Source organism: Nanorana parkeri, unplaced genomic scaffold (genome assembly GCF_000935625.1).
Source record: "Nanorana parkeri isolate BGI_ZX_2015 unplaced genomic scaffold, ASM93562v1 scaffold43, whole genome shotgun sequence".
In the NCBI taxonomy this organism is placed as follows: domain Eukaryota; kingdom Metazoa; phylum Chordata; class Amphibia; order Anura; family Dicroglossidae; genus Nanorana; species Nanorana parkeri.
Genome location: NW_017306311.1, coordinates 858,555 through 875,969, shown reverse-complemented (window position 1 = coordinate 875,969; position 17,415 = coordinate 858,555). Strand labels below are relative to the sequence as shown.

At 37.7% G+C, this 17,415-nt stretch overlaps 1 protein-coding gene across 3 annotated transcripts in view; it reads right to left on the bottom strand.

Moving 5' to 3' along the window:
* The window catches only part of RUNX1T1 (RUNX1 translocation partner 1), a 111,945-nt gene that overhangs the window by 9,704 nt on the left and 84,826 nt on the right, over positions 1-17,415 (bottom strand). For all 3 annotated transcript variants that reach the window (XM_018572234.1, XM_018572246.1, XM_018572239.1), the window contains exons 8-9: positions 13,031-13,229; positions 4,748-4,816 (exon numbers count right to left, since the gene is read on the bottom strand). In XM_018572234.1, the coding sequence (XP_018427736.1) occupies positions 4,748-4,816; positions 13,031-13,229 (268 nt within the window). The remainder of the gene's footprint in view (positions 1-4,747; positions 4,817-13,030; positions 13,230-17,415) is intronic.

Below are 17,415 nucleotides of genomic sequence, written 5' to 3'. Positions count from 1 at the left end.
AAAAAAAAAAAATAATAATTAGTTCATTTAAAATAACCCAAAACATTATGGATTCCTCTGTTTTCACTATGGGGGACAATAGGGACAATTGAATGGAATACAGATTTACAGGTGCAATTTTAAAATTTAAAACATGTAAAAATGTTTATTAAAGGTAGATCTTTAAGTAAATAAGAGCAATATTCATTATAGATAGCTCAATTTAATTTTACAAACACTAGTCTTTCAGTGTGTTATCCCTGTGTGTAAAAAAAATGTACTCAAACATATTTACATATCCTACTTCAAACTTCCTTATTTTATAATTCACATTGAAGCTTATGAATCATTTAACTGAACCAATAAGTAAATAGTTGTTAAACAAAGACATTACTGTAGATAGGTTTCATTTCAAAGTGCCAATTTTTGTTGGTGATTTCCCTTTTTTTTAAGTTATGTCAAACCTGCATGAGTATGACTTTAAATGTAATTACTACCATGGAATTGATTAGATTGTGGTGGATTTAGGTTGTTCTCATTTTATGTTGGTTTTTAAAAACTGAAAGTTAAGCATTTTTATGTAGAGTTTATGATTGAAAATTTCGAAATCTTTTTTCTGTATTACAAAATGCAAATAATAAAATACAATGTGATAAAAAAATCTTTATCAATAGTGAAATAATCCTGATTTTTACTAGGTAAAATGTTGCTTAAATGCTTAAGAATTCTTCTTACCATTGCATAATTGTACTAGGATATGTGTAAACAGAAAAATATTTTTCCATAATTGTACATGCATTACACAAGGAACAAATAATGATTTAAAAATAATCCATTGTGCTTATGTTTTTTTTTAATCACTAACAAGTTCTATTGATATTAAAGGCAAAGACTCTTGTTATAGATATCTTCAGGCCGCATTGTGTCTATTTAATACTTGCTGAATGTGACAGAAATTCCTAATTGCGGATACTAATTTTAATTGCAGATACCCAGGGTACTCCTGTTGTATCACTACATATTACATACAAAGAGTAGTATCCTTTTTTGGCTGCAACCAAATTAGAAAAAATTACCATTTAAGCTTTCTAATATTTCTGGGTTCATTTAGCAAAAGCCTTATTGAGCTATCATAACACAGTGCTCCATGCAAACACCAGTAGGTCTAAGAATATTTTACAAAAATATGTTTTTGTACACAAAGAGAAATTACTAGATTTTGTCTAAATTTAAAGGACAAAATCTAATTTAATTATCAGTGAAAAAAATCCTCCACTTGATTCATTTTATCTAACTTTCATCTCTATTCAAACCAAAATGACAATGAATAATTGAAAATTTAATAAGAAGTAATTATTAACTTGGCAAACGTTGTGCCAATTAACACTCTATTAAAACTAATTATGACATGTTTCATTCAAGTGTTTTCACTTAATTGTTTCACTCACTTAAAAAGCACCTTAATTAAATGTTCTGTTTAATTAAGAACATAGATTTCTAATAGAATCATATTACCAGATATTAAAAATTAAGAGCAAATGAATACGCTTCAGGAAGCATTCTGTAAGGAGACTATTTGCTAACCACTCAAGAAATTAATTTTCCCACAAACCATTAGCGAAACTTTAGAACATTTCTTATTGTTCCACAAATTTCTAAATATTAGGTACATAGCATATATAACAAGAGACTTAAATACTTAGAATTTTAAAAAGCAAGACTGAAAAAATTGCATTTATGTTTTTGGTCCTTTTGATACATCACATACATGTCTGTGCAAAAATCTCATTTCTTTTGGCGCAGGGAGAGGATATTGTGGAGGAGGTGATGGTACTTAATATCACAGATGTGAACAATACAGCCCGGGCCTAATTTACTTTGAATATTCAAGGTGAATTAAAATTCTATCTAAGTGGCAATACAGGACAATAATTTTTGCTTACGATCAAAGCTACAGCTTGACTAATTGTATATGCTAATCAGGCAATTTATATTTAAATTATGCATTCCTATTCTGGTCCCACAGGCACGCACAGATCTGCTAAGAGAATTGATAGGATGTTCATAAGGTGCCTGCATATTTATTATTAAATGCAAGCAAACCATGTTTACTCAAAAAGAAATATACATAGAATATTGCATGGGTTATTATTGAGACTTTCTTCCAGAATCTGTAATAAATACTGTTCTGGAAGAAATTATTAGCTTGTTATATTTAGGATCATTTTTAAAATTACTAATATGTAAAATACATTTATGGCAGATATCCTAGAAGATACATAATGTTATCTGGACTTATTTATCAGTTTTTTTTTTAAAGCTAACAGTTAATCTTGAGGTAACAGGAGAGTGATAGATTTCCCAAAAATATATGTGAGATATATAAACATAAGTATTGCTAATACACCTTTTCTATTTAAAAACCTTAGAGAATCAAGTCAATAACAATCATGTATAAATTATCATTACACATTTTATTTGCTTCATCAATATTGTTAAATGCTACCGAATGGAAAAAAGTCAAACAAAACTGAACACTAATGGGGATTTATTTGCGCTAATAACATTAAAAAAATACAGACTACATTATAATAAAATAAATGTTCATAGCAATAAATAAATAAATAAATAAAACAAAGTACAGCAGGTTATTGAGGAAGGGTGTTCCTGACACCCAATATTTGAACTTTATTATTATTATTTGTATTTTCTTATTAATTATACTATATAGATGTGGACATGCATTTAAAAAAATTGTAGTGCAATGAATTATCTTTATTTCAGAATGCGTGCAATATCTGAACATTATTCTTAAGTCTTGTCTTTGTTTCAATATATAACATGCATGTGACACAAATTAGAAACTGCAGTACGCACAGAATCATCATTATCACATCGGAAACTAAGCTGCTCCAATATCAGCTGTTAAAGGTCAAGTTACTGTTGTAATCTGAGTAACTAAGATACAGGATGGAGATGGAAATACTTTATCTATCTATCTATCTATCTATCTATCTATCTATCTATCTATCTATCTATCTATCTATCTTTCCAAGTGTGACTATTCAGACACAGTAGCTCTAATTGCCTTGTGACGTATGGTTGCACTGTAATATTAGAATTTAACAGAAGGTAGTACTGAAGAAATACAGTGCCTTAGTCTGATAGAACCTGGTCACTGTGGGATGTGGTGGACTCCTTTGGGCTACTACATGAAGCATGTCCAATTGATTAGGTTATAGTGGGAAAGTTAAACTGGAAATCATCTTTAACGTGTACTTGTAGCAGACAGACACTACTTGCAATATTAAATCAATATACCAGTTAAAATTTATGGCTAGGATTCGAAAAGGCAGCAACTATGGAGAACAGCCCCTGATCTTGTGCACAAACTTTAGAAGAGTATAGTACAAGATAATGTCCAGTGTATAAATTCCTCCACATTTGGGAGACATGCTCCAAAAGCAGAACAGCAAAACAAAGTTTGTAAGATCTGCCCTTCTTTGTGTATGTGGGAACTGAAACAAAAGACTAAACCACTGAATGACATGCAATTGATAGGGCTACAACAGCTGACATGAAACCACAAAATATAAAATAGATTTTCAAATTGGGAAATGACGAAGAACAGGTGATTAGCCTATATGCTTCAACTTAAACTTCATTCTCTTATTAACATGTGTTTTCTGACCCATTAAGGGCTCATCTTAACAATGAGGTCCCGTGTATTAAAGGCTGCTTTGGTTACTACAGAATAATGACGCAGGAAACGCAAAAGATCAGCACTATCTCATTGGGATAGAGCATTTCTCTATCTATCTATCTATCTATCTATCTTTCCAAGTGTGACTATTCAGACACAGTAGCTCTAATTGCCTTGTGACGTATGGTTGCACTGTAATATTAGAATTTAACAGAAGGTAGTACTGAAGAAATACAGTGCCTTAGTCTGATAGAACCTGGTCACTGTGGGATGTGGTGGACTCCTTTGGGCTACTACATGAAGCATGTCCAATTGATTAGGTTATAGTGGGAAAGTTAAACTGGAAATCATCTTTAACGTGTACTTGTAGCAGACAGACACTACTTGCAATATTAAATCAATATACCAGTTAAAATTTATGGCTAGGATTCGAAAAGGCAGCAACTATGGAGAACAGCCCCTGATCTTGTGCACAAACTTTAGAAGAGTATAGTACAAGATAATGTCCAGTGTATAAATTCCTCCACATTTGGGAGACATGCTCCAAAAGCAGAACAGCAAAACAAAGTTTGTAAGATCTGCCCTTCTTTGTGTATGTGGGAACTGAAACAAAAGACTAAACCACTGAATGACATGCAATTGATAGGGCTACAACAGCTGACATGAAACCACAAAATATAAAATAGATTTTCAAATTGGGAAATGACGAAGAACAGGTGATTAGCCTATATGCTTCAACTTAAACTTCATTCTCTTATTAACATGTGTTTTCTGACCCATTAAGGGCTCATCTTAACAATGAGGTCCCGTGTATTAAAGGCTGCTTTGGTTACTACAGAATAATGACGCAGGAAACGCAAAAGATCAGCACTATCTCATTGGGATAGAGCATTTCTACATAGGCATTCCAAGCAAACGGTACTGTCATTTCGACCAGTTATTGGAGATTATTGCAATTTTGCTGTTACTAATCAGCCTTTTTTTCCCCCTCAATTCCTCACATAGTGCATTAACAAATGCACACATCTGCCAGTCACTGGGTCTGTGTTTTCAAACAGTCCTTACCCGCTTTTTTCCAAATCTCCTCTGGCACATATCCAGAAGCAGGTCTATGAAGGAATTCCCGATGTGACTCTGTAGAGGAGAAAGGGGGAAAAAAAAGAACATTTGTGAGTATTGCTCATTTATAAGTACTTCAGACTGACAGTAAAACCCACTCCGTTATGATGCTACAAGTATTGTCTACAGCACACAGAAACCTCATTGTCACAGCTGTTTCATGCCTTCTGTAAGAATGTCTGCAGTGTACACCATGACATTATTTGACAGATCACAAATATTCTGAAGGAAAGAATGTAAATTGATGTTTATACACTAGGAAACACTTGAAGAGCTGTGCCTGCATTTAAATTAATCAAAGCCAACGTCACGCTTGGCAATTCGAGTTTAAACACCATTTTCTTTTACCCTCCTTTATCTTCAAAGTTCAGAATTAGAATTGAAGCATATGCAATTTTGTTTATATTTTTATATAACTATTATGTCGGGCAGTTATGTAAATTCCATTCAGAGGTACAAGCAGCACCCAATTAAAATTTATTCTATTAAGGTCTCAGCTTCTGCGATTCCTTCTGCAACCAATATCTTTGTGCCAGATAGAGAAATATACTAATCAGTAAATCTTATTATTCCAAGCTGTCTTTCTTTGCAATTAAGTGAAAGGTCTAATATACTCCTATGTAGCAAACAGGAAAGTGGTCTTGTTATAGTTGTGTCAGTACACCCCAAAAGTGGGATTGTGTTACGAGGATTAAAAGATTTGTACTGATTGTGTGAGGAAGGCATTCTGTACTATCACATGTTAAAGTGAACTGTTCCTTTGCAAAAAATAATGTATGTAGTGCCCTGAATGCAAAGACAAGCATTCACTTGTCTGAACATATTTTGCCCAGCTTCAGCACCCCATGAGCCCCCGAAGTGTATTTAAACACAAACTCTATTTTTAGTATGATGGGGTTGATTTACTAACCTTATAAACACACCACGAACATGTATACACCTCTGTAGTGTGTTCCCTCCCAGCATGATCTATGGGTGGAATCTAAACACCTTTGTAGTGCGTACACACTCAGCAGGTGTGTTGTGCAAAGCCCTGCATGAATTTGCAAGGTGATCTTGTGTAAATTAGCTCTATGTTGTGTTGCTTGCGTTGATGAATGCAGGAATGTAAATGCAAGAGCTAACCATTTTTGTCTAAACTGTGAAGCAGCATTATATATGCATCATGTGCATGATTTTTCCATATATGGCATTAGTGGAAATATGCTTTTAGAGACTTTTTGGTTGATAAATACGTTTTGCTGTGTAAAAATCACACGCACCTAGTGCGTGCGTGTGTTTAGGTTAGTAAATCACCCCCCATGACTCACTCTATACAGTGTATATTTGTTTATAAATATGCTGCAAACTTTCATACCTGGAGATCTTGTCGGTAATAGGACTTCTTGTTGCAGGCTAACAAGGCTAAGCCACTGCCCTTAAAATTGGCAGCAGCATTGTCAGCCTGCCATGTGTGTTCCTTCAATTGGCCATTGGTCTATCTATCAGGTCAATCCGGCAGCCCAACAGCCAACTGAATGAGTGCACATGGCAGGCTGACAGCATTATCAACCTGCAATCTCCTGGTAAGAAACTCTGCAACAGATTTGCAAGCAAACATTTGGTTAAACTGTTGATGTTGATGCCAAACATACTGAAATATAGGTTTAAGATTTAACCCACAGAAAATCTTGATTTCTACAGAAATGTTTAAAGTATAACCACCCCTCCAGTCTATTTACAAGACCCTGAGGCGCTCTCTCAATTCAGCAACCAGTAAGGAGTTGCAAGAATTAGGAGAGGTTTAAAACCTGCATAATAAATGCAGAAGTAAGAAGCCAACTTGCAGATATGGTGTTAAACAAAGCAAATATTGATTTTTCTTTTCATCGTTATTTTGTTTTCATTTGATACTGTGATATTTTTTTTTCTTACAAAACAAAATGAAGAATTTCAAAGGACATATCAAGGCAATTTTCTTCAATAGATTCAGTGTTACAGGAACGCCAGTGACTGTTTTCAGCAAGTACACTTTTTGAATTATTATTGTAATGTTTACCTGGAATTGATTTTTTATGCAATTTTCCCATTTTTACCAGCTTGCAATTCAATATTTTCATGATTGATCTCATAGCACACAGTATTGTAGAATCTCCCTCTAGCGGGTCAAGCATGTCAAACAGGGGCGTCTAACATTGGTTGCTGAGTGAATGTTCAGATAAAATTAGTTTTATCTAGATACTGTATGTGAAGGTTTACTTACTGTAGCTTAGAAACCAAGCTATGTAAACGTGAATAGCCAATCATGTGCAAGGCAATTCATACAAAAACCCCCATAATTTTAACTTGCACATGATTGGATAATTGAAGTGAACACAGTTTACTTCTATTCACTAAGCTAAGTAGCGATTCACATTGCCAAGTATAGAGTGTCTACCCCTTTTAGTAAATCAACCACTAAAGTTAATGAAATAGCAGCACCACAGCACAGAATATAACCAGAGACTGATGGTATTATTTACATTAACCTGTTCACAGGGAATATATGTCTAGAATACCAAAAATAGACTCTAGATTCCGTTTAATAATTTGTGGAAAGGTTATTAAACATTATAATAAGAATTTACATGGCAGTAAAGCCTACTGACTGAAAAACATAATTAGTGTAATCAAATGCAATAGCATTAGAGATGAACTCCAGAGAAGCAGCTAAATGCACAGCTGGAATATATGGGAACCACTTTACACTGCCAAAGAATTTGTAGCAGTGTACAGTCAGGTAACGTGATTCAAGCAGCCCTGTATGGCAGCTTGGTCAAGATTAATAGGCCAAACCACAAACTTCTGATTGGAAGGTGAAGCAGCTTGCAGATGATTCACCACTCTCTGCTCTCCTCCTCTCAGCATACTGACTATTTGCACATGTGCACAGCAGCAGAAGACACTGGTTGCTTCTTAGGGCCCAGTCACATCATAAAGAGTTCGTTCCAGGGCCCTGTCACACCATCAAGAGTTTGTTCCAGTGCGTTCGGCCTCTGAAACACAACCCGGCCGACTCACTTTGTTTTGGGGCGGGAGGGGGAGTGGCGGTGCATTGAACTCAATGGCACCGCAGCCACGCCCCCACCTGCGGTGCGATCGCCCGACACCAGAAAGTGTGACACATTAGTGCTTGCGTTCTGGTCCAATGCGATCTGCAAAAAATAATGCATGCAGGTGGGGCCGTGGTGCCATTGAGTTCAATGCACCACCACGCCCCCCCCTGCCCGAAAACAAAGTGAGCCGACTGGGTTGCGTTCCACTGGAATGCACAATTGATGGTGTGACAGGGCCCTAGGGGCTAATACTCCTTCAAAGTCTGAGTGATGCTGTCCAGGGAGCTACAGAAGGCTATCAACACAAATCCAGGTACGACTCAGCTGATCCAACATCTGAATCAGCTGAGCTGAACCTCCTGCAGGCTACTCGCTGCTGTTCAGCCTATTCTCATAGAGGCATTCAGCTCGGCTATTCTGCGGTACCGAGCAGAATAGAAAAACTGTAAAATAAAGTAGAAAATAAAAGTTGAAAACGATTGGGCGGAGCTAGCAGTGACAGATAGCTCTGTCCAACTGTTTTCTATTGGCCGGGACCAGCTGTCATTACAATGAGAGCTTGTCGGAGCCGACGGTGATATCAAAGCCAGCTCCGCTAAGCTCTTATCGTAATGACAGGTCAGCGTCCCTGGTTACCCATGACATTACGATAGGTAACCAGGGGACGCTGAACTGTCATTACACACTGAGAACTCGGCAGAGCCGAGTTCTCAGTGTACTGACAGATCAGCGTCCCTGGTTACCGGGTAACCAGGGACGCTGATCTGTCTCTGCATGCAAGCGGCCGAAGCCAGCCGTGAGATGACAGCTGGCTCCGCCCAGCGGCCGAAGCCAGCCTCGGCTTTCACCTCGGCTCAGTTGAGCCGAAGCATATGCCGTCGGCTTGACTGAGCCGCTCGGCCAACTTCGGGAGCTGTACGGGCTATAGTGAATAGCCCGTACAGCAGCCCTTCGGTTCTATTAAACCGAAGGGGTCCTGGAGCCGAAGCTAGCCGAAGGATCAGCCGAAGCTACGTCTAGATCCTTCGGCAGCTTTGTGAATAGACCCCCTAATGATTTTATAGAACACAGGATTGCATTAATTTGAGTTGTTTTAAGTTCACCTTCAGGAAGAGCAATACAAATAAATGAAAGTTGTTGCAGATTCTATAATACATTTGAACAAGGAGTTACAGCGTTAGTTGAAATAGATATGTAAACTTTTTAGACTTCTTGAGTCATACTGTGGCAGTATAAAACCATGTAACAAAGGTAAAAGAACCTTTGGCCATTGAACTAGCAGAAGACTAGGTGCAATAAAAGTCTCTTTCTTATAAATGCCTCTACAATTTCCCTTATTTAATGGTATAAATCCACAATCCTACCAACACTAATCAAAAGAAATCATTTAAAATAAAAAAAAAAGTGTAAAATAAAGTTAATATGATAAAAAATGAAATAAATTACTCTGCTACATAAATCTGCTTTAATTCATTAGCACCACATGATGAACATATTATATTATTAACCCCTTAACCACAATTTATACCTATAAAAGAAAGACAGACAAGTCTACAAGCAGATTTTTTAAGACTGGCTCATCATCTATAGCAGATGATGATGACAATAGACTTCACTTCCTGAACTGCAGATTGAAGTGCAGCCTGACTGCATAAAACGAAAACTATTGTTACAGGGGCCATTATCTGATTGCTTTCCAGCAGACGCACTGGCAAGTGCACAGTCCTGTGATGTAATAAAGCACTTTGTAACTGTGTTTGCTCCTCACTGTACTTTGAACTGACGATGTCTTTATCAATAAGGGGTTTACCTCATAAACCGCTCTTCCGTGAGAATGAAATGACATGCTGTAACCATAGAAATATTTCAGAGCGGAGGGAGAAAATGCGTCCAAGAACAGATTAGGCAAGCTGTTGAACAGCTGTGAAAAATATATGACAAAACTATGTGGTATTACAAATTAGGCACTAAAAATACTTTGTTATGATTTTCATCAGATTCAAATTATATCTGATTATTTGCAGTGTTATTCTATCTGGGAGGCTGCTAGCCAAAATACTGCAGTTCAAAATTAAGCTACAGAGAGAAAGACATATAATCATCTAAAGAGACGGCGTGACGGTCTAACCCGGAGTTATCCACAAACAAGCATTTATTACCATAAGTGGAAGCTGTCAGTCTACTGACTAGACCAACATAAATAGGGATATAAAATATGAGAATTTTATCCAACCCTGCCTATTGTGGTTAGGCTATCGCCAAAATTGCTGAACTTTGTCAATTGATAAAGGAAATTGTTTTATTTTCATATGTATGTTCAGCTTAAAGTAAAAAAAAAAAACCTTATTGAGGTATTTAATGGTAAAAGTAAGTACTTGTTTCTATTCATAGTTTTTGTGATATATGAACAGGTGGCAGCCATATGTGCTCCTTATACATATATGCATACATGCTGTGTTTCCTGTTTTGGCTTTTCACAAAGACAACATATTCTGTAATTGCCTTATGTTGTATTCACTTCCTCGAAGTAGTCATTTAGCAAGGATGCTCTCTGTACTACTGTATAGGACATGCAGTTAGAGGGAGAACTTTTTTAAAGGCCATCATGAAAATAGGTCCCAGCAAGCATGCAACAATATAAAAATAAAATCTAAAATGCCTTTCATGTGAATTTTACAATAAAATGTATCTAAAGCCATTTTTTTTTAATAAAGTAGGGATTGCAACCTCTATCAGGGTTTTATTGCTTGGTGTCCTCCCTGGGGAGAATCACTCTTTCTATATACCCTAGTCACCGCTGCCACTGGGACTATATTTTAATTTTGAGGTGTCACTAGAACAAGAATGAAGCAGAAATAGATGGACACGTGTACCAGTGACAACTAATAGATTATTTATTTTACTTTGGGGAGATCTGCTCTCACTTCCTGTGGTGTCTCAAGGCAAAAAGTGCAGGAAAAGCTCCCCTCTGGGATTCAGACAGTAAAACAAACGGGTGGGTAGTTTAACCCTTCATCAAAACTAAAGAAAACTTATGACTTTAGGTTTACTTTAACTTTGGGCTGTGTATTCTATACAAATCCCCAATGAGTTTCCTTTAACTCCAAGACAAAACATCTTTCAAATATTTCAAATATTATGTAATGACAAACATCCTGTCTGATTAACTTTTCAGATTGCAGTTTTTTTCTGTGACTGTGACACTAAACTCAGGAGTTAAATCCAAGTTCACTCCCATGATAAACTACAATCTCAATACAAATGAGCAAACTAAACATGAGATTGTAGTCCATTACGGGAGTAAGCTTGGAGTGGTGACTACTTTACAACACACACAAGGACCATGGGGAACAAAAGTAACCACCCTCCAGAAGGAAGGACCCTCCAGAAGGAAGGGCAGTGTCAGCACCAATTCAGAGATGAATTGAGGATCTACAGCCGAGTGATACACAAATAAGATACATTGGGGTCTATTCACTAAGCTGCCATAGGCAGCCGAGTGAAAGACCGATCTGAAATGAAGTGAGCCGAACACTGTTCGGCTATTTACTTCAGGCTGGTACGGCTGATTTCAGCCGTACATCGGCTTGCTTCGTGTGGCTTTGGGTCGGCCGAGAAGTGCAGAAGGAGTTCGACTCAGCCGATCCAACATCTGGATCGGCTGAGCCGAACCTCCGGCAAGCTACTCACTGCTGTTCGGGCTATTCTTAAAGATGCCGAACAGCAGTGAGTGAATAGCCGAATGCCGCTGAGCGGCATTCAGCTCGGCTGTTAGTGTCACTTTAAATGTAATTGCTTGTGACATAGTGATATGACCCATGAAACAAGGACGAAGATGTAATTCCCCTCTACAGGAACACTGACGTAATTTACAGTAATATAATTTCAAACTTTTATGACGAGAAGAAAAGCATCCGTTACCTTGTTCTCAAAATATACCGATATAAGCAAAATATATATTGTGAAATAAAAACAGGAGCGGTTAGATAGTTTGTTTGCATTGAAAACTCCACATCACGTCTCAGCTTGGTCAATAAATTTTACTGGGTCGGCCTAACGGGAATAAGTTGCCAAAACAAGGGCAATAAAATTAAAAGCTCTCAGTGTAAAAGCAATTCTCATGTTTGTGTTTTGGCAGACACTTCTGTGGAAAGTATAACATAAGCGATGAATAATATACGTTGAAGATGAGATAAACGTGTTACAAATAATTCCAACCAAATGCGTATGAAGCGTTGTATGTGTAGAAATTAGATAAACAGCCAAGATCAATAAAAACTGCAGATTCTTTTCTCAATCTTGACTTGGCTTAGTGAACACAGCTCCAGTGTAGAGGTGCGTTTGGGACACATTAAATAACAACTTAAAGGGAAAACCTGTCATGACAGAAATATGGTGACTGTCATTGTTGAAAATTATAGTTGCCTGACTAACATGCTAAACCTCTGGCTTCAATAGTTAGTCAGTGACCAAGAACAAGAAAGCAGGCCAGTATTGTGACTTCCCTCTAAATTCACTCAAAGTATGCTTCTTTCCAGTCAATGGCTTGGAGAAAGACACAAACTAGCATTTTCAGAAGGAGGTCAGCAATGGCATACCTTGAATTTCTTTTTACATTATTTTACACATTCAGATTGACCTTTTAAAGCACTCTTGAAGTCATTTATTGGTAGCATTTACTATGCTACCCTGACACTGATAAACATGGATGAGAGGTGCAAAGGCATTGTCACACGGGACCTGCAGTGCTACTCCTGGTTCATGTGGATTTTGTAGGATCTCTTTATGTCATTAAAGCATATCTAAACCCCCCAGAAATGTACTATACTGCTAACCAGTCCTTATAAATGATGGCTGTATTTGTTTTCACTTTTCAGGCTAAGAACATTTCTAGCAAGTACAGAAAATACCTGTTGATCTTGTCAGAAATGCAGTGTCCTTGTCAGTGAGAACCTTATCCCATCCCCATACTCATTCATCCACCATGTAACTGAGATGAACAAAGGCAGACATATTTTTCAGGTCCAGCCTTGTGTGACAATTATGGGTCCCTCTATAAATACAATAAAGAACTTAGTGTATATCCAGAACGTGGCTGTGGAGAAAATACATACATGCACAAGGGTACAAAGACTCATAAGTTAATCTAATGTACCTAAGGGGACAGCATCTGGATTCACTGGACTCTGTTGTCTGGAATGGCTGGTACTGCTGCTACCTTTTTTTAAATCCTCCGCATCACTGTACCGCCTGATCCAGTAATTGAGCTCTTCCCGATCTGCTTCTTGACATCGCCGTAGCACAGTGAGGGATCGTCTTGTTTTTTCCACCATATCCATTATGCAGTTTAATAGCTAATTAAAAACAAAGATAGGAAAAGAGGTATATAAATATCGAAATCCACAGTTTACCGAACACTACAATAGAGCACTGTGTATATAGGTATGAATATAAATATATAAATCCAGTGTACCCAACACTACAATGGAGCACTGTGCATATAGGTATGTATATAAATCCACAGTGTACCTAACACTGCAATAGACCATTGGGCATACAGGTATTTATTTTAGGCCTGTTAAACCCTGGTAACAAGTCCAAACAATTCATCTATCTGTAAGTCAGGGAATTATTTACCTTCTAATGCTTCCCAGCAAACTTGTTCTATGGTCGGAAAGCTCACTGAATGAATCCCTAATCAAGATGTTATTTAATCCACTGGAACAATATTCAGCAATTCAGCAAGTAATTCACAATACAGCCACCTTGCATGATTCTGTGCTGTACCTCCTTTTCCGAGAACAGAGGAGGAGCTCAGAACCAGGGAATACATTGACTGTATTTTCATATGTACATCCATAATGTAAGAATACCAACAAGTACAGGGCTATGGCGTGTTGATGCCTGTAATGAAAGACCTACAGTTTAAATGTGAGATTCCCATTACATATGTAAAGGGAAGTCTTTTAAAAACATTTTCCAAAAAAAAAGTAGTATATTATCATTTTCGTGTAAATCTTGCTATTAGCATCTGTTAATGGTCAAAAAAAAAATCTGTTTTTTGCCTACTTTTTATGCACATGAGACCTTTGCTTGTGAACTATACCTGCTTCTTTTTCTAGGTGGGCAGTTATCAACATTTTGCCCTTTTCTAACATAGGCATGATATCATTTGTGAGCATGATGTACAGGCTGTACATTCAATGTGTGAAGATTTAAGGATAAAAAGTGTGGTAGGTGTTCATAGGTAATCAATGATAAATAGAGTCTCTCCCATCCTCTGGAACTCTTTACCCCAACCTGTCCGTCTATCTCCCACCTTGACTGTCTTTAGGCGTTCCCTGAAGACTCATCTCTTCAGGGAAGCCTATCCCACCTCAACCTAACCACTGAACCATCACATTCTCAAATAATTCATCCCCTCACAGCTACCTCCTCATGTATAATTTCCCCCTCCTCTTTTAGATTGTAAGCCCTCAGGGCCAGGGCCCTCCTTACCATCTTGTCTTGAATTGTATTATAATTGTAATGTCTTCCTTAAATTGTAAAGCGCTGCGCAAACTGTTGGCGCTATATAAATACTATGTAATAGACATGTGCACTGCCAAAAAATTCGTTTTGTTTCGTTTTAAATTCGGATTTGTGTTATTTCGTTTTTCGGGATTCGGGTGTGAAAGTCAATTCGGATTCGGAATTCGGATTCGGACGAAATTCGGTAGCGTTCGCACGAACGTTCGTTTCGTTTTCTGTTCTCATTCGTTTCTTATTCGTTTCTTATTCGTTTCGTTCGTTTGCAGCAAAAGTGACATTTGAGGGGGAAAAAATATTTTTCTCCTTCTCTAATGTCACTTTGCTCCAACGAACGAAACGAATAAGAAACGAATACGAACAGAAAACGAAACGAACGTTCGTGCGAACGCTACCGAATTTCGGAAATGGAAATTCGGATTCGTTTGCATTCGTTATGTCTGTAATTCGGAATTCGGATACATCCGAATGTCCGAATTTACGAAAATTCGTCCGAATTTCGATTCGGAACGAAACGAATCGCACATGTCTACTATGTAATAATAATAATTGTACAACATTCTCCTTGTTGTTAATATGGTGAATTGTACTGTGACCTGATTTTTGGACTGCTGGTGAGTGTTGGTTGATCCAGCTATTCAAAGAGCTGCCAATTCATATATATGCTCTTTGTTGTTTTGTACTATAATTTATTTTCTCACAGTAGTTATTTAGCACTGCCAGCTGTAAAATATATGACCGAATTCAAGTAAACATATGTAAATCATCTATAAAATGACCCTACGGTAAACATTACAACAATGATCAACAATGGGCACTACTGAAATTGTATGATAACATCCTTTTAAAGGCTTCAAACCCAACTGCCCTTGAACACATGCCCCAATTCTAACATGTATTGTTAGAATCTTCTACTATGTATTGTTAGAATCTTCTACTATGACCAATGTATGTTAAAGTCCTCCCTTTTTTCCTCTCAGCATAAAAGTATAATGACTCAAAAAGACACAAGATCTGTCTGTGAACATGCAACATTCATTAAGCCTAGCTTTCAAACACTCGGAAAGTACTTTCATCTGCCATCTGTGATGATGGTAGAGTTATTCGTTTTAAATATATTATGACTTAGTAATTCTGCTTCCTTGAAATTTGCATAGGGCTGCCGCAAACGGCGACGGGAATGTGTGTCATTACTTAGCTCTCGACAACAGTGCGTGAAGACAATGTACAACGTATAAAGATGATATACTGTAAATTAGTTAGGCAACTGAAGCGTGGCAAAGGGAGAATAATCAATTCAGGCAGCTACTTTGGAACGCGCTGAGAAATTGTCTGAACTGAGCAATACTGTTTAGAGAAAGCCTTGCTATAAATCTGTTTTCTCCTCTCTGTGGCATTAATTCGGCTACCAGACAAGCTATACATGACTATACATGAGTATGCACAAACAGACACATTTGCTTATTTAAAAAAATCCTGTCCAGATATTATACTTTCTACCATTTCTGATCTTACTTGATGGTACATCTGACCAACGTATTTTTCCTATAACCTACAAAATGTACAACCTTAGGGGTCTATTCACGAAGCTGCCAAGGGCAGCCGAGTGAATGACCGATTTGAAGTGAAGGGAGCCGAACAGTGTTGGACCTGATGGGGAACTGCAGCAGAGGGCGGGTACAAAGCTAGTTTACTATTGGCTATTGTAAATTGAAATAGCCAATAGTAATGTCCCAATGCTTTTCAATGGGAATTTTTTTTTTTTCTATTCTGACATCGATCGTGTCAGAATAAAGAGAAAAAAGGACACAGCTGTGTTTCTCTCCTTGGCGGCCGGGAGCAGGAGACTCCCGGGGCGCCTGGGAGAGTTAGCTGTTTGGAGATCAGTGCCTCTGGTTAGCAGGTAACCAGGGACGCTGATCTCACTGCAGGTGGCCGGAGCCAGCCGTAAGATCACGGCTGGCTCCGCCCAGCTGTCAGAAGCAGGCAGTCGGCTCAGCCATGATCGGGAGCTGTACTGGCTATTGTGAATGGCCCGTACAGCACCCCTTCGGGGGTCCTGGGGCCGAAGCTAGCTGAAGGATCGGCCAAAGCTACGGCCAGATCCTTTCGGCAGCTTCGTGAATAGACCCCTTAGTCAGAGAAGTCGGCCTCAAAGGCTTCTGGGTACAACATCCATAGTTATCTTGCTGGTAGTAAATGTAACTCAGAAATATTTTATCTCAACTTGTATTGCTATAAAGCAGGTTTTGTCCAGAAGCACAGTGACTTTGAATACATCACACAAAACACATGGCAAGGTAACAGGATGTAGTTCTGGTCTGATATGGAACTCTTTTGAATAAACAGAATATAGAACAAAAAAGCCACCAGACCAGTGCTAAAGTCCAAGTAAGAAAGTCTGTCCATTTCTGTAACGTCAACATGACAACACGTTTTGGGGGACTATAGGTGACCCCCCTTTATCAGGGCTATAAAAACACAGAAATACATTAAAATGGCAATAAATGGGTTCCAATTATATCAATCAGCAAAAGGAGAAATATTATTAAAATACAGACGTTATTATCTGTATTTTAGTGAAATTTCTTAATTTTTTGACTTTAGCACTGGTCTGGCCCTCTCATTGTTCTATATATTGTATATGTAAAATGTCATCTAATTGTCTTTTGGTTTGAGAGCAGCCTCTCCAAGGTCACTCTACTTGGGGACATGGAAACCTAAAGCCTCTTAGAACCTGGGCATTTTGGATCTTTTCCTCCTGAACCCACAAATGTTCTTTTGAATACAATGAATGGCAAATTGCTGCGCTAAGAGTATAATAGTGATCTAAACAGTAGACTAGCTGCAACAATCTGTGATTGAGTAATCGTGTGTAGTGCTGCTACTGAGCGCAACATATTAGCAGCACTACACACTTCTTTTGAATACAGTCTCCACTAAGTGCAATAACTTTAAATCACCCTTTCAAGGATATACCAACATTCAGAAAGGTTGGAGGCCGTAAAGACA